The sequence below is a fragment of the Trematomus bernacchii genome, unplaced genomic scaffold (assembly GCF_902827165.1).
Source record: "Trematomus bernacchii unplaced genomic scaffold, fTreBer1.1, whole genome shotgun sequence".
NCBI classification, from domain to species: Eukaryota; Metazoa; Chordata; class Actinopteri; order Perciformes; family Nototheniidae; genus Trematomus; species Trematomus bernacchii.
The window spans coordinates 2,118,454-2,136,217 of record NW_022987851.1 but is presented as its reverse complement, the minus strand read 5'-3'; the positions used below and the strand labels follow the sequence as shown (position 1 = coordinate 2,136,217).

Sequence of the window (17,764 nt, the reverse complement as noted above, 5' to 3'; positions counted from 1 at the left end):
CACACACACACACACACACACACACACCACAACACACACACACACACATCAACACAACACACCACACACACACACACACACACAACCACACACACACACATCACACACACACACACACACACACACCACCACCACACACACACACACACACACAACACACACACACACACACACACACCACACACACACTACACACCACAACACACACACACACACACACACACACACACACACACACACACACCACACACACACCACACACACACACACACACACACACACACACACACACACAACCCAGTTCACGGTTCATTAAATAAAATATAATACACAGACTCTTCACTGATTGTACCTAAATTGTCCAACGTTGCTTCTGGCTCGGCTGAAGCCATTTATCCACACCATGAATGTTGCTAGAAACGTCTTCACACATGGGCGTTTCACGTGCAGTGTTGTTGTTGGGCGTATGCGTAGTTACCTTGGGCCATTTCTGATTGGTTAACAATGACTATTACATGTGGAGCACAGCACTTCTGATTGGTGTGGATGACTGACACACAAGAAGAAAGAAATATATATATATATATATATAAATTTAATTTAAAAAATCCCAAAGCCTGCGATTTGGGATTTTTTCAATTTAATTTATATTTAATTTATATATATATATTTCTTCTGCTAATTGCATCATTTAAAATCGCAATTTCAATTTGAAATCGATTAATCGTGCAGCCCTAATTTGCACCGCACTTTGTTCATGTAATGTATATTTAATGTAACGTTTCTGAGTAATGAATTCTATAGAGGATGAAGGAGGTGTGTGAATGTGCCCTTGAGAAAGGCACCAGACCCACACAATGGCCTCATCATTGTCTTTAAACAGGAAATACATAACATTAAGGAAGTAATTATGCCTTCATGGGACCTATAAACCCTCTGGTGGTATGTAGGGGTGGACTTTATGCTGGGTAAGACGTTTAGAAGAAGGATTGCAGCTAAGAAATAGTACTGTGCTGGATCCCTTCTCTGGGGTGTGTGGCATTTCATTTAGGGAGGAGGACACTAGGCTCCAGCTACCTCCTTGTCAATATCCCCTTTGCCAGAGAGCCTCTAGCTGTAATGCTATCAAGGGCCTACATTGATCTGTACATCCCACAACAAACTCAAGTAACCCACCTAACCACCAAGGTCGTTTTCAATTTGTATGAACTTAAAGAGATTTCCCTTTCCTTTAGTGTGTTGTATAGGTTTTTGTGCATGTAAATGGGCTGCAAAGACAAAATCCCAATGATCCCTCCAGAGGGAGTTTCTCCCCCAAACACTCCACCCTACTCCTTTGTTTACTTCTGTAACATGGTGACACCACTAAGTAACACTTGCTATTCTTTTGGCTATCTCTCCAACATTCCATTGCATGTGATAGGCTCAGAGGACGGATATCTCTAAGCTGTTGATCAATCACAACAGAGCTGGCCAGTTAACCAATCAGAGCAGACTGGGCTCTGGTTTCAGACAGAGGGTGAAAAGAGGTGCTGCAGCACAGGCAGTATGAGAAAAATAAAGAGCTTTTTGAACATTAAAGCATGGAGACATGTCACAGTAGAGGCACAAAATGCAAATATGAAGGTGAAGATGAACATAATATGTTGTATAAGTTATATATTGTAGTACAATGTGTACCTTTTTAGGATTTATATGTTTTAAATCTATTTTATTTTGATTCAGATATCATCTCTCATCTTTCTACAAGATCAGCCATCTATATCTCAGTGAACACTAGATGCTCTACGGACGTTAACTAGGCTATTTTGGTGGTCACCTTGCCACCAGTCGCCATTTCACAGGAACTATAGCCATCATTGTAAATGATCCATGGTGTGACATTACTCTTACCTCTGCAACTTTATGGGGAACTCCATCTCCCAGCACTTCCCTGTAGAAGCACTGCTGGGTCATGTAATAGGTGATGCCGCTGGTTCTTTTGAAGGCATCTTTCAGCCGCTTCAATTCCACATCAGTGACTGGAGAGAAAAAGAAAGGACAAGAAATGTCATTCAAATCAAACTCTAAAAGGGCCTGCAGTAATAACAGCAAAAACCAAAACAATAGTATATAATAATCCATACTAGTTGTTGAACTTTAGCAATGTTAGATTATAGATTTAGATTATCCTGAGTTACCAGAACATTCTATCAAGAGATACAATTTGATGTGGAGTTCGAATGATCAATGATGAGTGTAACTTTCTATGATTTGATCCTGACTATATTCAACACTGCATTTGACCAGGGAAAGAGGGAAGAATTATCTGATGTTTGGGTGAAACAGCCTAAAAAATAAAATCTGATAGATTGCCGCCTAAAATGGACAGGCTGCCTAGACCAGGGTATTTGCGTAACAACACTGTAACAGTTTACTTTGACAGTCTGGTACACATACTCACATCTTACATTGTATACGCTTACACACACACGGGGGCAAAGACAACCACAACAATACAGTACAGTAACTCCAAGTCAAATGCATCAATGCAAGAATTGTATTTTACATTTTCTGATCTAGACCGGCAAGAAACACTCAGCCCTTAGTGCTATCTCAAAGAATAAGAGCAGTAACAAGGATTCTGTTAGAAATCTTGGCACGGAAAAAGAGATTGTTGATTTGAAAGGAGCTGTAGACGCAAACAACGCAGCATGACAGTAGAGTAGCGGTAGTAAAGAGTGTCAGGATACAATAGGATTGTTTGAGATGAGCCAGGCCTGATCAGAATCAGGAAAAACAATGCAGCCCCTAAAGACTTCTGTCCGACATGATACTGACCTGAGGCCAGTTCAACATACCCAGGATGTCTGAGTTATACAGACTCTTGTATTTCAGGGTTCATACACTTTTTCACCAATGATTTTCAATGACTTTTCCATGACTTCTCCATGACCTTTACCTCATTTTCCATGACCAAATAAAATGACTCTTTATTTCATGTGGCTAGCAAGCGCTGCCTCGCCCATATTCGAAATATCGAATATTTTACAACACAGTTTGCATTTAGCACGTCTTGGGTCAATGTCTTTGGATAACCACAATTGCTACTTATCCTTTAGAAGCCATACATTGTTGAAACTGCACTTCCCTGGCATCTTGGCAGCCTTATATCAAATAGTAGCTAGGCTAAAGCCACTGTAGACTAGAGGGCATTTTACGTTTCATTACTATACGATATTTAATATCATTATAGTATTACTATTTTGGCGATCAGATAACATATCAATTATATTTGATGCAACTTTAGTTAAATTTCCATGACTTTTCCAAAACTTTGGGAAAAATATTGTTTTCCATAACTTTTCCAGGGCCTGGAATTTGCATTTTGAATTTCCATGACTTTTCCAGGTTTTTAATGACCGTACGAACCCTGATATTTGTGCAGAGCTAGCTTCACTTGATACGACACACACACTCTATTGTCCTCTGCTGGCCTCTGCTAAAGGCTTCCACTTCAGGTCAAAGCCATGTCACAGTGTTGGGATGCAACGAGTCCTAGCAGCTAATATAAGCCTGCTTTTGTGTGATACAATGAAACATGTTGCTGTATCGTCACTACATCCAGTTCAAACACTGATGGAGTTTTCCGGATACAGCTCCACACTGTGCAGTGTGTGCAGCATGCTGTTGTTCAACTGGACCATCACCACTCACCAGTAGAGAAGAGGAGACACAGCTGCTACAGCCACCATCCCTTGATAAGTTAATATGTCCAATGATTTAACATTGATACAATTGACTCTGGATTTATAATTAAACTAATGCATTAAGTACATATGTATGTTTACAGTTCACGTATTCATATGTGTATCCTACTGGGACTTAACATTCCTAAAGCCAAAACTACCCTGTAGCTAAATGACAGAAAAAGCCTCTGGAATATGTAAAAACTGTGTATCCCGGGGAAGAATTGTGTTTCATGACAGTTGCTTAATTTAATAATACAACTAATATAGGTATTTATACAAACATAAACAGGTAAAAATGTGCAATAAAAAGATTTTAAAAAATACAATAAAAAAGGAATAAGAATATTAGAAAATGACCATATGAAGTCAGAGTAAAATTGTGCAATAAAAAGGTAAACTAAATGTTTAATGCAAAATGGTGTACATTGTAAAATAAATAATAATAAATATGTAAAATGAGAATATTACAAGCTATACAGTGGTGTATTAATAAGATCTTAAAGAAGAAATGCACAGTTAGAAGGCAGCAATCACTTCATGTGGGGCTGAAGTTAGTCTTTCTTCCACTGAAGGTTTGACCACCCCAGCAGGTATTGGAAAAAAATGCATTGGTCTTTGTTTTTAAAATATGTTTACATCTGGTTATAGGCTCTTTTGACACCAACCTGTAGGGGGCAATAGAGTCCATCTGGCCTTACTGTAGGTTTACACTACCCAGCTGGTACAGACATGCACACCTCCCACACACACAGTGTATGGCAAAACAATAGAGGTTTAGTTTTACCTGGATTAAAATAATGTGTCTCTTCCTGCACTGCTGACTTTAACAAAGCAGGAGAAGGTCAAACAAAATGCCCATAGTAAATATTAACAACTCATACAGTTTCACTTTGACTGCTGTTATTTGGCTTCAAAAAGGAAAAGCAAATGTCCTTAAAGAACAGCCTTGGCTGAATTTTATTCATTCAAAAACCAATCCGCAACTTGTGTTTTTCTTCTTTCTCTTCCAAACACGTCATCCTTACCTTATGTACTGCCTACCATACAAACAATGTGATATGAGGAAGCAAATAAATCCAAAGGAAACTGCCGTCAACAACAATACCAGGATTCTGGTGTCAGAATTGATGTGCTTGGTTATTTATGGGGAATTGGTGGGAATTATAAATCAGCCTTTAAAATAAAATCTGATAGTTAACTTATTTTACACCAGGGCTATGTTTAAGATCTACAGGTTCTCTTATTTGCCTAAATGTGCTGTATGTGGGAGGTTTTTATGACAAATGAACCAGCATAAGAAATGCAAATGTGTGGTTTTACAGGGGTTATGTGAAGGACTATTTCAGTGACTTTATGGAGTTTCCATTGGCTGCCTGGCAACCTCAAAGTGACGACATGACCCAGTGAATTTTTTTTGGAATGGTATTGTATTGGCAGTTGCTTTTGTCATAATTGTGTATGCCAATACGCTTTTTTGGGCCAGTGTAGTTTATCTGCGTGTAACTGTGTGAGTAATTGTTTTAACTTTAAGAGACCCAAAGGAAATTGGTCCCAGAACAGCAAGTTTTTTTCCTAAACCATACCAAAAAGTGCTGCAAAATTAATCAAATTAGTTTGAAATCGCAATATGGACCAATGCAATAATCTGAGGCAAATTATTTGTCAAATACGAGATATGTTAAAATACCATTTATTTTATTGAAGTTTTGTGGCACTGCAGGATATCATATCCTACAAAGTGTATTCTTCAAACAAACAAAACATGTTTATTTGGTACAGATCCTCTAAAAAAACAACATTCATAATCATTTTATATATATTTTAATGATAATGTGAAATAAAACGTTTTCAATCCCTCCAATATCGCGAATCATATAAGTCAAAATAATCACAATTAGTTCCTGTTTCTAGATCGTGCAGCCCTAGTACCAAATATGTATTCCAAGTTTAACTTATCTATGAGCGAGGGGAAAAGGCCACCCAAAGTGAGTGCAGAACTGATTAGTCCCAGAGTGCTGAATCACAGGCTTTAGCAACCCTACAGGCAGCCAATCATACATGTGGATCAGCAGAGTGCCAAAGCACCACCAGCAGAAATCAGAGCACCCCTTGTGTGTAATGTAAGGTAGGAGCTGACTGTATTCACAAGACAAGGGGCTTGAAATCGTCTATAGAGACACTTCCGAACAGAGACAGCAGCACGTCTCCTTCCTCTCTAATGCCACATTTTCTGCAATAAAAACCTCATCTTTCATAGCTTAATTAAACACGAGAACATCCATGATAATAGTGTATGAGGCTATGCTTTCTAACTGCTCGGTGTTTGTATTACAATTGAGTCTAGTTGCCAGCTCATAGAGTCCTATACTGAACCTGTAAATGCTGAGTACACCAAAGTTTTATGATAGAAATGTATAGTAGGGGTCCCCAGCACATAGAAACTGTTGAATGCTAACTTACAAGTTGCATTAATTACAGCAAACAGTGCGAGTTGGCAAAACAATATCACCTGCACTCAACACCGGAGCACCCCAGGGTTGTGTGCTGAGCCCATTCCTGTACACACTCTACACAAATGACAGCACCAGTCGTCACCGACCACCATCTACCTCAAGTATTCAGACGACATTCTTGCCCTGCTCGCAGACAACCACTCCAGCCTGGATTACCAAAACACCATCACACACTTCACCAAATGGTGTGAGGACAACCATCTCCACCTCAATGTCAGTAAAATGAAACAAATCATGTTTGGTCCCCCCACAACACAGCACCCCATTATTATCAAAACCAAACAGTGGAAACAGTCGACAGCTTTAAATACCTTGGAGTAACACTGGACAATAAACTTAATTTCAACCAACATACTACCGACATCTTCAAAAGGAGCTAACAAAGATTATCCGTCATCCGTAAACTCAAAGGACTGTATGTTTCCCCCCCCCCCCTCTTCTCCTACTACTGTACCAAAGCATTATCGAACCCATCCTCATGTACTGCCCCTCCTGCTTTTTAAATATGCTGTCACCAACCGGACCAAACTCACACACATCACCTACACTGCTGCCAGGATAATTGGACTCCCTACACCCAACCTCACAGTGGTTAACAACACGGCCATATCACGCATCGCAACCACAATAGAACTGGACATCACACACCCAGTCAATCAGTACCTCGCCCCACTGCCACCCAGGCGTAGGTACAGAACATTGAAATGTAAAAGGGCTTGCTTTGGAAAAAGCTTGATTCCTGCAGCCATTGCTGCCTTAAATATACCTAACATTAGTCATCCCTAACTTCTCAAATGTGAGGATTATAGGAAGGCTTTTCTTTGACTTATGTGAATGCAAATTTAATATATTTTTGTTCTGGATGTTGGTCGAACAAATCAAGCAATTTGTGTTTGAGCTCCATTTGAAAAGTGTACCACGCAAAACCCCAAGATGTTGTCTTGATATTAAACCCTCCTGCAAGGCTTTTGCTAATACGCCTAGAATATAAAAAGATGGTTGCTATCAAGTTTCTAAATGAGACTACTAAACATCATCAAGCCAAACAGTCCTTAGTGGTGTTGATGTGAAGTCAAGCACCTGTTATGTCGTTTGTTTATGGTTTATTAGAAGGTTTTTACTTTTGGCAATTCTATAATTAATAAAAGTGGTGTTTATATTTGGAGATTATTCTACACGACAAAATGTGCAAGTATAAGAAACGTTTGTTTTCCACAGCTTTATTTCTGCAATATTCCAATATCCAATGGAAAAATCCCATTGGCTTTTTGTAATGGAGCCCTTGTGACACTTATTTCCGGGTTGTCCTACAAAAATATGTCATCAATGCACCACTATGTAGAGTAGTAGCATTTTGGGTAACTGGGAATGTGGGAACGTTCCAGCCTTGTAGAAAGGCTTTGCAGCCTTCACGCCAACATAATAATGTAAACACCTGTAAAATCAGTGACGCACACAGATGTTAATATGATTTGATGAAGAGCAAGATACTCTAGTTTATCCTCATATAAATCACATTGCAAACTTTAATCATTTACTGTGGCAGCTTTCTGATCAAGCATCTGACTCACGCATATACAGGTATCATAAATAACCAGAAGCCCAGTGGTGGTTGTGAGGTGCTCTTTATCTAGACTGCATGTTGAACCTTTTACTCCAATGAACCCTGTGCTCACTCCACAGTGACACGGTGGTTAATGTACAGCCTGCTGACAGTTCAGCCAGAACAGGCTGTCAATCAGTGAAGCTCCATTTAAAGAAGCTGAAAAGACCAAGAAGCCATCTTTTTCCAGCTCACTACTGTCTCTACCTCCATTTTACTTCTGTCCTGAATATGTTTGATTGCCATGGTATCGAAATAAGGAGTATAACTTAACATTGTTTTTTTATCCTTGGTGAAATGATCGATCGGTCAAGTACAACTAAACCTTTTCAATCTGTCAAGTACGATTGAACATTTTGATTGGTCATGCCACTGTTGAAAACATATATGTAATTCAAAATAATCGGGCCTACTGATTATCTTTACATCAAGATAAATGCGATGCGTGTTTCACCTGTCATGGCCCTTGAAAGGATCAGCCCAGTCGCAACATCATCAGTGGATGTAACTGATGATGAGTGCCTACCACATACAAAAAGGGCTTAACAAACAAAATATGTATTTTATGACATATTTGACGTATATGGTTAACACAAGATTAGGAGTTTTTCTCATTTTGTTCTACAAAATCTGTAAATAACCCACTGGTGAATGTCCAAAGCTTCCATGTGTCATTAAATGGCCGTTGCTAAGAAGTGACCAAATAAGACCTCTGAATGTCATCACGCCAAATACAAGTCTTTAGTTTAATGGTGGTGATTCGTAGCCATGCGACCGCTTGTCGTGTTACTTTTTACTTCCGAGAGGTTCCGACAATTGCATAATATAAGTGTTAATATGTGTAGATTATCCTGCTGAACAATGTTCCGAAATCAACTGGAACTCCAATCTAAGCTGGCTCTCATTTCTTCTCATATGAGGGTCTTATCTGGCGGCAACATGTCAAGGCATTGATACTGACAATCCAAATAATACGTAGAGAAAATGTCTAGTAAATTAGAACAAGAAATTTTCTGTTATACTACCGACCCAACTTGTGGTACTACCAGATAATAGCAAAATTGTAACAATTAGATCGACAAATGGGAAAGGAAAACAAAGCCGTCCACATGATACAGAACACTGTGTATTGTTGATGCTGTGATGCAATGGGTGTATTCTTAGACACTGGGCTGCATTAACTGGACCTTGTTACCATTCAATGCAGAGAAAACAATGGGTCTGATTTCTCCCACTGCCCACACACTTTCCATACAGACAGAGTCTTCAGACAAAGCCTAGGAACATAAAATACAATACTTTTTAAGATACATAGCACTGCAGGCAGAAAAACTTCTTGCTGTGACTTAATGTTTGCCATCCTATGAAATAAGCAGTGTATGGCTTGCCTGGTACTACCAGCAAGACTGAAAACAGCCAGACAGGGAGCAGATAGGTGTCATGAACAGCATGCAAATACTGAACACACATGAGCGCAAGTGACCTTTCAGTCATGATGAACTGTCAATAGAAACACAAGCAGGAAGAAACATACAGGGAGTGCTGTTCTTAAAAAAAACATTAATCCTGCAGGCGTAACACCAAACATTCAGCGTGAGACGGCTGCTTAGACCACAAGAGAAAATCCACATAAAACTACAATATATTATTGCTACTTTTAGATCTGTCGTAGCAGCTTTAACAGATCCAATTATGAACTCATTCTACAAGTCTTTATATTGATATAAAAATCCTTTATTTAGCATAAACTAGCACAGGCTTTAACGTCAAGCAAAAGTAATATCAGGGTAAAATGAAGTGGCTTGGCAATATGATCCAATTTTATATCAGGACACACAGGTCATCTTAAAGAGGCCCTATTGTGCTTGTTGGGGTTTCCCCTTTCATGTAGTGTGTTATATAGATTTTTGTGCCATTGTGCATGTAAATGGTAAAAAGGATGAACTCTCAAAAAGTTCCCTCCAGAGGGAGTTTCTCTCACACACAGGGCCCTTTAATTGGTAATAACAAGTGCATACTAACACACATTTCACATAGCGTCTGATGTGTCATTTTATAGGACAGATGTAAATCAGTTTAGCCTCATGAAAACACCATAGGCCTACTGGAAGACTTTGTGGCAGCATGAGAAAAAACTACATCGATAAACCAGGGAGCAAAGTGAGAATGTAAAGCAGCAGTCTATCACCTTGGCAGATAAGGCCTGCTGACTTGGACCAGAGGTATTGTAGTTCTCAGGTGACCGTAAGGCTGTGTGTCAGAGTGGTTAGAGCGCTGACCCTGGTTGTTGCATTACCAAACTATGTTGGTCAACCACAAAGGTTCAAATGGACAGTGAAGGTGTTCAACACTGCGAGAAAACCTACAAACCTGATAAATAATAACATTTGTAACACATAGGATATACAGCAGGTTTATATTTCCTGACACATCCTTCTCAGGCTTGTCTATACAAGCAGATACAATTTTCAGCTGGTGACTGTCTCATAACAAAAAGGTCAACATAGTAAGGCTATGTTTCAGTTATGGAGCATCATGAGGGATTTTTTATGAGCATGTTTACATGGAACACATGGGGTACCATAGTAAGGTGTTTCAGCAATGCAATATATTGGTGCAGTGATCAAGTATTGTTGTATGCGGACCCGGAAATGAGCATCGCAATGGCTATCTCGACAAAAAGCCAAAGGGATTTTTCAATGGGCTTTTAGATGATTGCTGAAAAAAACTTTGGCAAACAAATGTCTATGATAATTGTAGTGTAAATGCAAATCGACAGAGCTAATGTTATGCTTTAAATTAACTACATCACATGAGTTCCTGTCACCATCACTGAGCTAAAGGTTAACTTGTATTTGGGGTGATGATGTAGTCTCAGTCTAGAAGTGTCATTTAGTCATTGATTTAGGCCCCGCTCACACGGGACCGTTTGCGTTTATGCACAGTATGCGTATTCAAAAAAGTCTTCCGTTCACATGCATTTGTTTCATTTAACGTGTCTGTTCAAACGAGGCCGCTGGAAACGCTGTAGTACATATGCTGGGACTGTAAGTGGCGCTGTAACTTCCGCCAAAATACACCAAAAGCCGCGAAGAAGAGCAACCGAGCAGCCCCGCTGCAATGTTGCCATGGCTACCCTTCTGTTTAAGCCCCGAAACTGAAACTGAAACTGAAAGAAACCGAATCTGTGGATATTGCATCCCGACCAAGAAGCACGTCTCCGTGGAGAGGACGGCTCAGAAAGAGAGAGATATTCTCTACAAACACCGGGTGAGATGCACCTTTGTCAATATAATGGATCAATGCATGAAATCTGACTCTGTTTATTTTGTTTAAGGAGTATATTGGGCGTTAACAATTCTGGTTTGCCTTTTATAATATTATTTCATTCAAGAACCCCTTGTGCGTTTAATTAACACAGCTATTTTTGATAGTTGCTACAGCAGTTAGCAGGAGAGGTGGGGAGAGGCGGGGCTATCGTTATTTTTTCAGGAAATATTCGTATCGAGGTGATTACACGGACTCGGTTGACCCCCCAGAGCGTTTCGTTTGCAAATCTATCCACCTTGGGACCCGTTATTGTTTGTGGGGTCAGTTTCTATCGGCCTCGTATACGCACGCGAAACTATGCAGATACAAGCAGTTTTCTCCTCGTGTAAACGGCGCCTAAAACCAAGAAACAGATCTTGTATTTTAGAAAAAGGGAGGTGAATACACATACTGTTGTCTACACCAATGGAGCTGTGATAAAGCAAGTCAACAGTTTTGTTCCTGGGAATCAGCATCACAAACAACCTGACATGGTTGTAAACACAACTTTTTCAAAAGGAGAAGGCTACATTTCCCAGCCCAGTTAGTGTTAACTTTTACAGAAGAACAATACATAGTATTGTGACAGGAAATATTACAAATTGGCATGGGATAAGGCCATCTAGAAAGAGATGCAGAGGTCTCTGCTGTGGAACCTCTAGACTACAGAGCAAAAAATAAAATAAATCTCCCTTTTTGACAATAATGTGACAATAACTTTATTCTGTTGTATAAGGGTGCATTCACACCTAATAGTCCGCTTCTCTGGTGCGCACCAGACCACAGTCGGTTTCATTTTTCAGAAGGTTCGGTTTGCGTTCACACGGGCAAAACTCAAACGGACTATAAACTTTAAACACAAGTCATGTGCACGGAAATGCTGTTCAACCATTGGTCAGACATTAAAGGGGTAAAAACGCAAATCCCGGCAATTTCTACCGGAGCCTCCGCCATGGAGCATCGGCACTTTCGGCAGGTTATTCTCATGCTGCTGTTAATCTGGAGATCAACAGACACTAGCGGCCCGTGCATATGATTATATAATCAGACAACGTCCGTTAAAAAACATATAATGAGAGACGTTCTGCAGTAAGGAGGGGCGTTTCACCGACGACAGGAGTTCTTAATTTTATGTAGTTGACTGAGCATTTTTACTTTACACGACACTGTTCAACACTTAATTCTGCTTCACTCTTGAACTAAACAACCGCGGATGTCTTGAAAGACTCTTTCGCTAAAGATTTTTGAAGACATCCGCGTTCTTGTGACACGTAAATACTACGCTTCCTATGTTTTGGTGCGGACTGCGTTCACACCAGCAATGAACCGCTCCAGAGTTCGCAAGCAAGCGTTCCGAGACCATCTATTTTAGCGGACCAGAGTCCGGTTGTTTAGTTCACTTAAGAGGTCTCGGACTGTGTTCACACCGACCCAAATGAACCGCACCAAGTGGCTAAACGCACCAGGGTTCGATTCAACCGGACTATAAAAGGCTGGTGTGAATGCACCCTTAAACTCAGTTGTATTAAACCTTTAACATTCAATCAGGAACAAATTCTGCACCAGAACTGATCCAACATTAAAAACGCTATGTTTTCAAAGTGCTAAATGTATTTCATTTTAAAGCTCCTTACACACCAAACTGACACCAAAGAACACCAAAGAACACGTCCCGACGGAACGTCGGCTCACGTCGCCTCACGTCTCCTGCGTCTTGGCCATGTTTCGCACTGGAACACACCGCAAAGACTTCAGCCGACGGCCAAGTTGCACGTACGAACTGCGCATGCGTGAGTGGCATACAATAACTCTCCTTACCAGCAGGCGGCGGTAGTGTGTATTCGTCATTCAAAAGAGGCAACAACCGGAAGACAGACTGCGTGATACACCGAGAGAAGAAGAACAGACTGCGTGATATAAACAAACAACAAATAGCGTGTGCGTTCCATTTTCACTTTACAACGAGAAGCTCATGGGGCTTTCCTGTGTCGAGAGCTGGAGTTAAATGAAATCTCAGATTTGCCTTCTTAATAGTTTGTTTGGGTCCCTCACTTCCGTTTCACTTCTCATGCACTGATTCGCTAAGCTGAACAGCCAATCAGAGTGACATTTTGGCCGACAGCCTAACGATTCAACATGTCGAATCGGCGGCGGAAGGTGTCGGCACGGCCGAAAAGACACGACGGTACAGTACACACCAATCTGAGTAGGGCGACACGACGCTCATCGACGGCCCAACATCTATCGACGCCGAAAACCGGCTTGGTATGTAAGGACCTTTACACAGCTTAATCTCTACCTCTATACTCCACTTACCCTTGAAGGCGACCCAGCTGATTAAATATTTGGATATGGGATTACTTTTTAAGTAATGTACATAGTACTCTTGGGCTTTTGATTTTTTTTCAAAACAATTGTAACCACACATACTAATTTTTCATTCAAATCATCAACCTGGACAGTTTCCTTTCCACGAGATTAAACGTTTTTTTTTTGTCATTCTGTCATATACATTTTTTCTTTTTTTAAAGGAACCCGATTTGGACCATTTTCTTATCTCTTTTCCATTTAACTCTTTAAAATCGTATGCAGCCCTGTTCCACGTCCAAGTTCCAATTTAAGAATATGCTCATATAGCAGAAGATAACATATGCAAATATGTATGCATCAGACAGTTGAGTAACCTACTTTAAGTCTCTAGAGTCAATGCATATCTCAAATTAAAAAAAATCCTAGTTCAACTCTAGGCATATGGTCGCAATCACACAGTGTTGTGGTTTAAAACTGTAAACAAAGTGGACAGAGTGCATTATCAACCCTGCAGAATTAGTCTAGAGAAAAGTCTGAATGACCCTGGATTTACTACAGGAACACTTCAAAGCCTAACATTTCCAACCGGAACATTATCCCGCTGGTGCACTACTACAGTGAACATCCATGAAAACTGACCTCATAATTGCGGCAGTCGAGCCTGCTGTGGGAATTAGGAATGCTGCCATGTGACTGGTCAGATAAGGCTGGAGGCTGGATAATTCCACCGCCTGTGTGTGTGTGTGTATCTGTGGTCACATGTGATCAGAGTGGAAATGGCAATCAGCTTGAGGAATGCAAACCACCTCACAAGGAGCTGATATAAAAAAAAGAATCAATTTAGACAATAGAATAGGGAACATGTGTCACGGTTTGATTAAACAGTGTAAAATAGTATGACATTTTATTTGTATAGCCCCCACATTTGTCTCAGGGGGCTTTATAATCTCTATAACCTAAAATGTCATCTTCTGTCCTTAGACCCTTGCAGCAGACAAGGAAAAACACCCCAAAAGAAACCCCACAAATAGTGATGGAATTGTGAAAAATCCTGGTAGAAAATAAGTTACAGAACTTAATCATTTACATATTCATGCAAAAGACAGATCTATTTAACTTCCGTGTAGATCCCTGGTTAAAACATGGTCATGTCCTGGATGGATGTGTAACAACCTCTCATAGCCTGGAATACATGCAAAGTTAAGCTAAGCCAGGGAGCAAAGTGCAAGAAAAAGGCCATCAGGAAAGAGATTCATGTGCTTCCTGATACATTCTCAGCTACATCACAAGTACACTAACACTCAGAATGTGTATCAGTTATAGAACAGCTTTACCCAGCTTTGTGCTTTGCTTGTTAAATCTAGATGTAATCTTCCATATACTAGATCTGACAGCAAATTATTTTAGAAAGCCAACTATGATTCCATGTTGCTGTATCTGGCCTACAAGTCTAGAAAACCCCTACCCTGTGTTTATCATAAATCAATTAATGGCTCGCACAGTTCACGAATAAACACCAACAGGCTAATTGCTAAAGGAGTAAATGCAGCAGCAGCAGCAACGTAAACCGTTTGTTGTTCCGCCAAACGCCCTAATTGCATAGCTAGCATACAGTTACTTTAGCAACCTGACAGTCCTCTAGCACAAACACTGACGATTAACGTTGACCATACCACATGGCTAGGCTTAAAAATCCGCAAGAATAAAAGCTAAATCAAACAGTCTAGAGGCATTTCCCTCTGGGTCTAGCTGTAAACGTTAGCAACCCAACTGTCTAGCTATTAAGCTAGTAGCAGTAAATACATACTCAACGTTAGCTATATATGGTGGTAAAAGCTAGGCTATATGGCACACTGTAGTGTCAGCCAAAACGTTAGCAAACATTCAAAGCTGTCTTCACAACTGTTTTGCCAAATACTGTGTCAAGCCAGCCCATCCCTCCTCGTTAGCCAACATTAGCCCCATAACCAACGCTTTGCTATGGAGAGAGTCACACCAAGCCTCGTCTAAACATCTGTACTTTTAACGTGACCTTGCTTATAAATAAGATACGCGTGTCTTTAAACACCAGTCAGACATAATTCCATATTTCTAAGAAGAATAACCCAGTTCGGGAGGGACAAAATCCGTACAACGACGTTTAGCTCAGAATTATGTATGCTTTGATTACAAGGAAACGCTGACCAACTGCCTCCCGACGTTGTGTATTTTGGAGGAATACGACTGTAGAACATATTGGCTTAGCTGTTGTTAAACCTAACATACATTAGATTCAGTGATATATTGATATGCCGAAATGACTTAGGGATCCAAGCGGTTCCGTAGAGACCCTTTGTTATTTCTTGACAGGTGTCTACCTTATCCAATAACCAGGGCCACTTAAACGCTAGACTTTAATAGGAGGTCTGGTCCTCTTGTGTACAGGACTAGCCTCAGAGCTGACAGTTAGCTTAGCTAGCGCCACTGAGGTAGATTTAGCCCGTTGCTTTTCGGCTTACCTCTCTTGACGGCCTCGTCATACGACAGGAATCCTATCCTTGACTCTTTGGCCCCCATGCTCCCCTCATTTCATTGCGATGTTGGGGAAATAAACGTTGTTCGCTGAGTTGATCAAAATTGTCGCCTTATCCGTTTATTGTGAAATGGGTTCCTGTTGGTGTGTGTATGTGGTGAACGGGTGAATGTTTTCAGCGACGCCTCCATTCTGTCACATGACCACACTCCACAGGTCAGTTGATCAGAATCCTTAGGACGCATAGAAAAACAATCAACCGACATGTCAGAAAGAAAGGTTTTGTTTTTTTACATCAATAACTTCAGTGTTTAATTCCCGAAAATTGCCGTTTGAGTCATTATGCCCAGTCATATCAGGCTGTCAATACGCGTGCATGTCTGTGGAGTGTTGTAAACAAATGCGAATAGCACCACCTTGTGGCTAGCCTGCTGATGTGCGCCAGCTTAGTCTGGTTTACAACCACAGTGACCTCCATTGGCACCACATAGGACCTGAAACTAGGGTCATAGGGTCATACAACTCAATGTTTACGATATATATTTTTTTGTTTTGGTTTATTTGTGACTTTAAATGGCACATGCCCAACTTACCAAAGACAACTTTTGACATGTTCAAGTGTTACATTGTTAGCTAAGTCTTCAATTTGATTTCACCAAAGTTCAAAATGAATCCCTACATTTCAAAAAAGTAAATATAGTTCTGTTGTCAACGTCATTACCCCATTTTAGATTGGAGTTTGGCGTGATTATGCTTTGTGCACTTTGACAGCGTCCTACGTCATGCTGTCAGTCACTGTAGTCTAGCCAGCCGTCACTTCGACAGACAGACAAACTGGCTCAGCTCTGTTTTGCGGTTCGTGTTTTTAGTAGGCTTTACGGTAAATACAGTACATGTATGACTTCAAAATAAAAGCTAGTTCCTGTGTCATGCAATTTCACATGCATTCAAAATGTCAGTTTGCATAGATAAAACTGAATGCCCAAATATCAATAACTAAAAATGTTAATTGATTATACTCCTGTCAAAATACTGTATTTCTGAGAAAAAATGAATTCTAAATTGGGTGGATAATAAGTCAAATTTAGTAATAAGGAATACATTTTCCAAAGACAAATCTGACTTCACTGAGTAAATGTCACAGCATTCTTTTGTGGGAATTCGAAATTGAAGCCCTTCAAAATGCATTTTTAAAGAAACATTCAAGACATTTTCAGATTAAAATTAATAAATAAACAGCATGTTGCCATGCAGGGTCAGATTTCCCTTTGGGTTGATGGCCGACCACACCAGAGTGTCCCAAAGTCAATGTCAGGACACATAGATGTTTGATTTTAAAATTAAAGCCATTCAAAATCATATTAAGTAATAATTTAACTCGTTTTCAGATTAGTATCAAAAGAAAACTGCCAGAATATTATAATATTGACATTCAGTAATAATGTAAGGCTGTCTGTAAGCAATCTGAAGTGAAATCAGTCCCTGACCGGCCATTTACTTTTAATTTGTTACTAATTATGAGTGAAAATCTTGCTTAAAAAACAAAGATTTGCTCAGAGAATCCGAGAATGTCCTGATATTCTCCTAGTGACACTATACTAACTGAGTGAGTATATGTACTGTCATTTTAAGTCCTACTGGTCTCTAGAAATGTATTCTTTATAATTTAAGTTTGACTTCTTATTTACCTAATTTGTATTACTTACTGATTTTACATATATCTTTCATATTAAATCATTGTATTAAATTTGTATTTATTCTATGTAAGGTATTATTGTTATTAATC

General features: G+C 39.9%; 1 protein-coding gene across 6 annotated transcripts in view; it reads right to left on the bottom strand.

Annotated features, from left to right (window-relative positions):
• usp32 (ubiquitin specific peptidase 32) overlaps window positions 1–16,135 on the bottom strand; it is a 67,455-nt gene extending 51,320 nt beyond the window's left edge. For all 6 annotated transcript variants that reach the window (XM_034113050.1, XM_034113052.1, XM_034113055.1 and 3 more), the window contains exons 1-2: window positions 15,965–16,135; window positions 1,894–2,021 (exon numbers count right to left, since the gene is read on the bottom strand). In XM_034113050.1, the coding sequence (XP_033968941.1) occupies window positions 1,894–2,021; window positions 15,965–16,022 (186 nt within the window). In that variant the 5' untranslated portion in view covers window positions 16,023–16,135. The remainder of the gene's footprint in view (window positions 1–1,893; window positions 2,022–15,964) is intronic.
• Window positions 16,136–17,764: the final 1,629 nt, after the last annotated feature.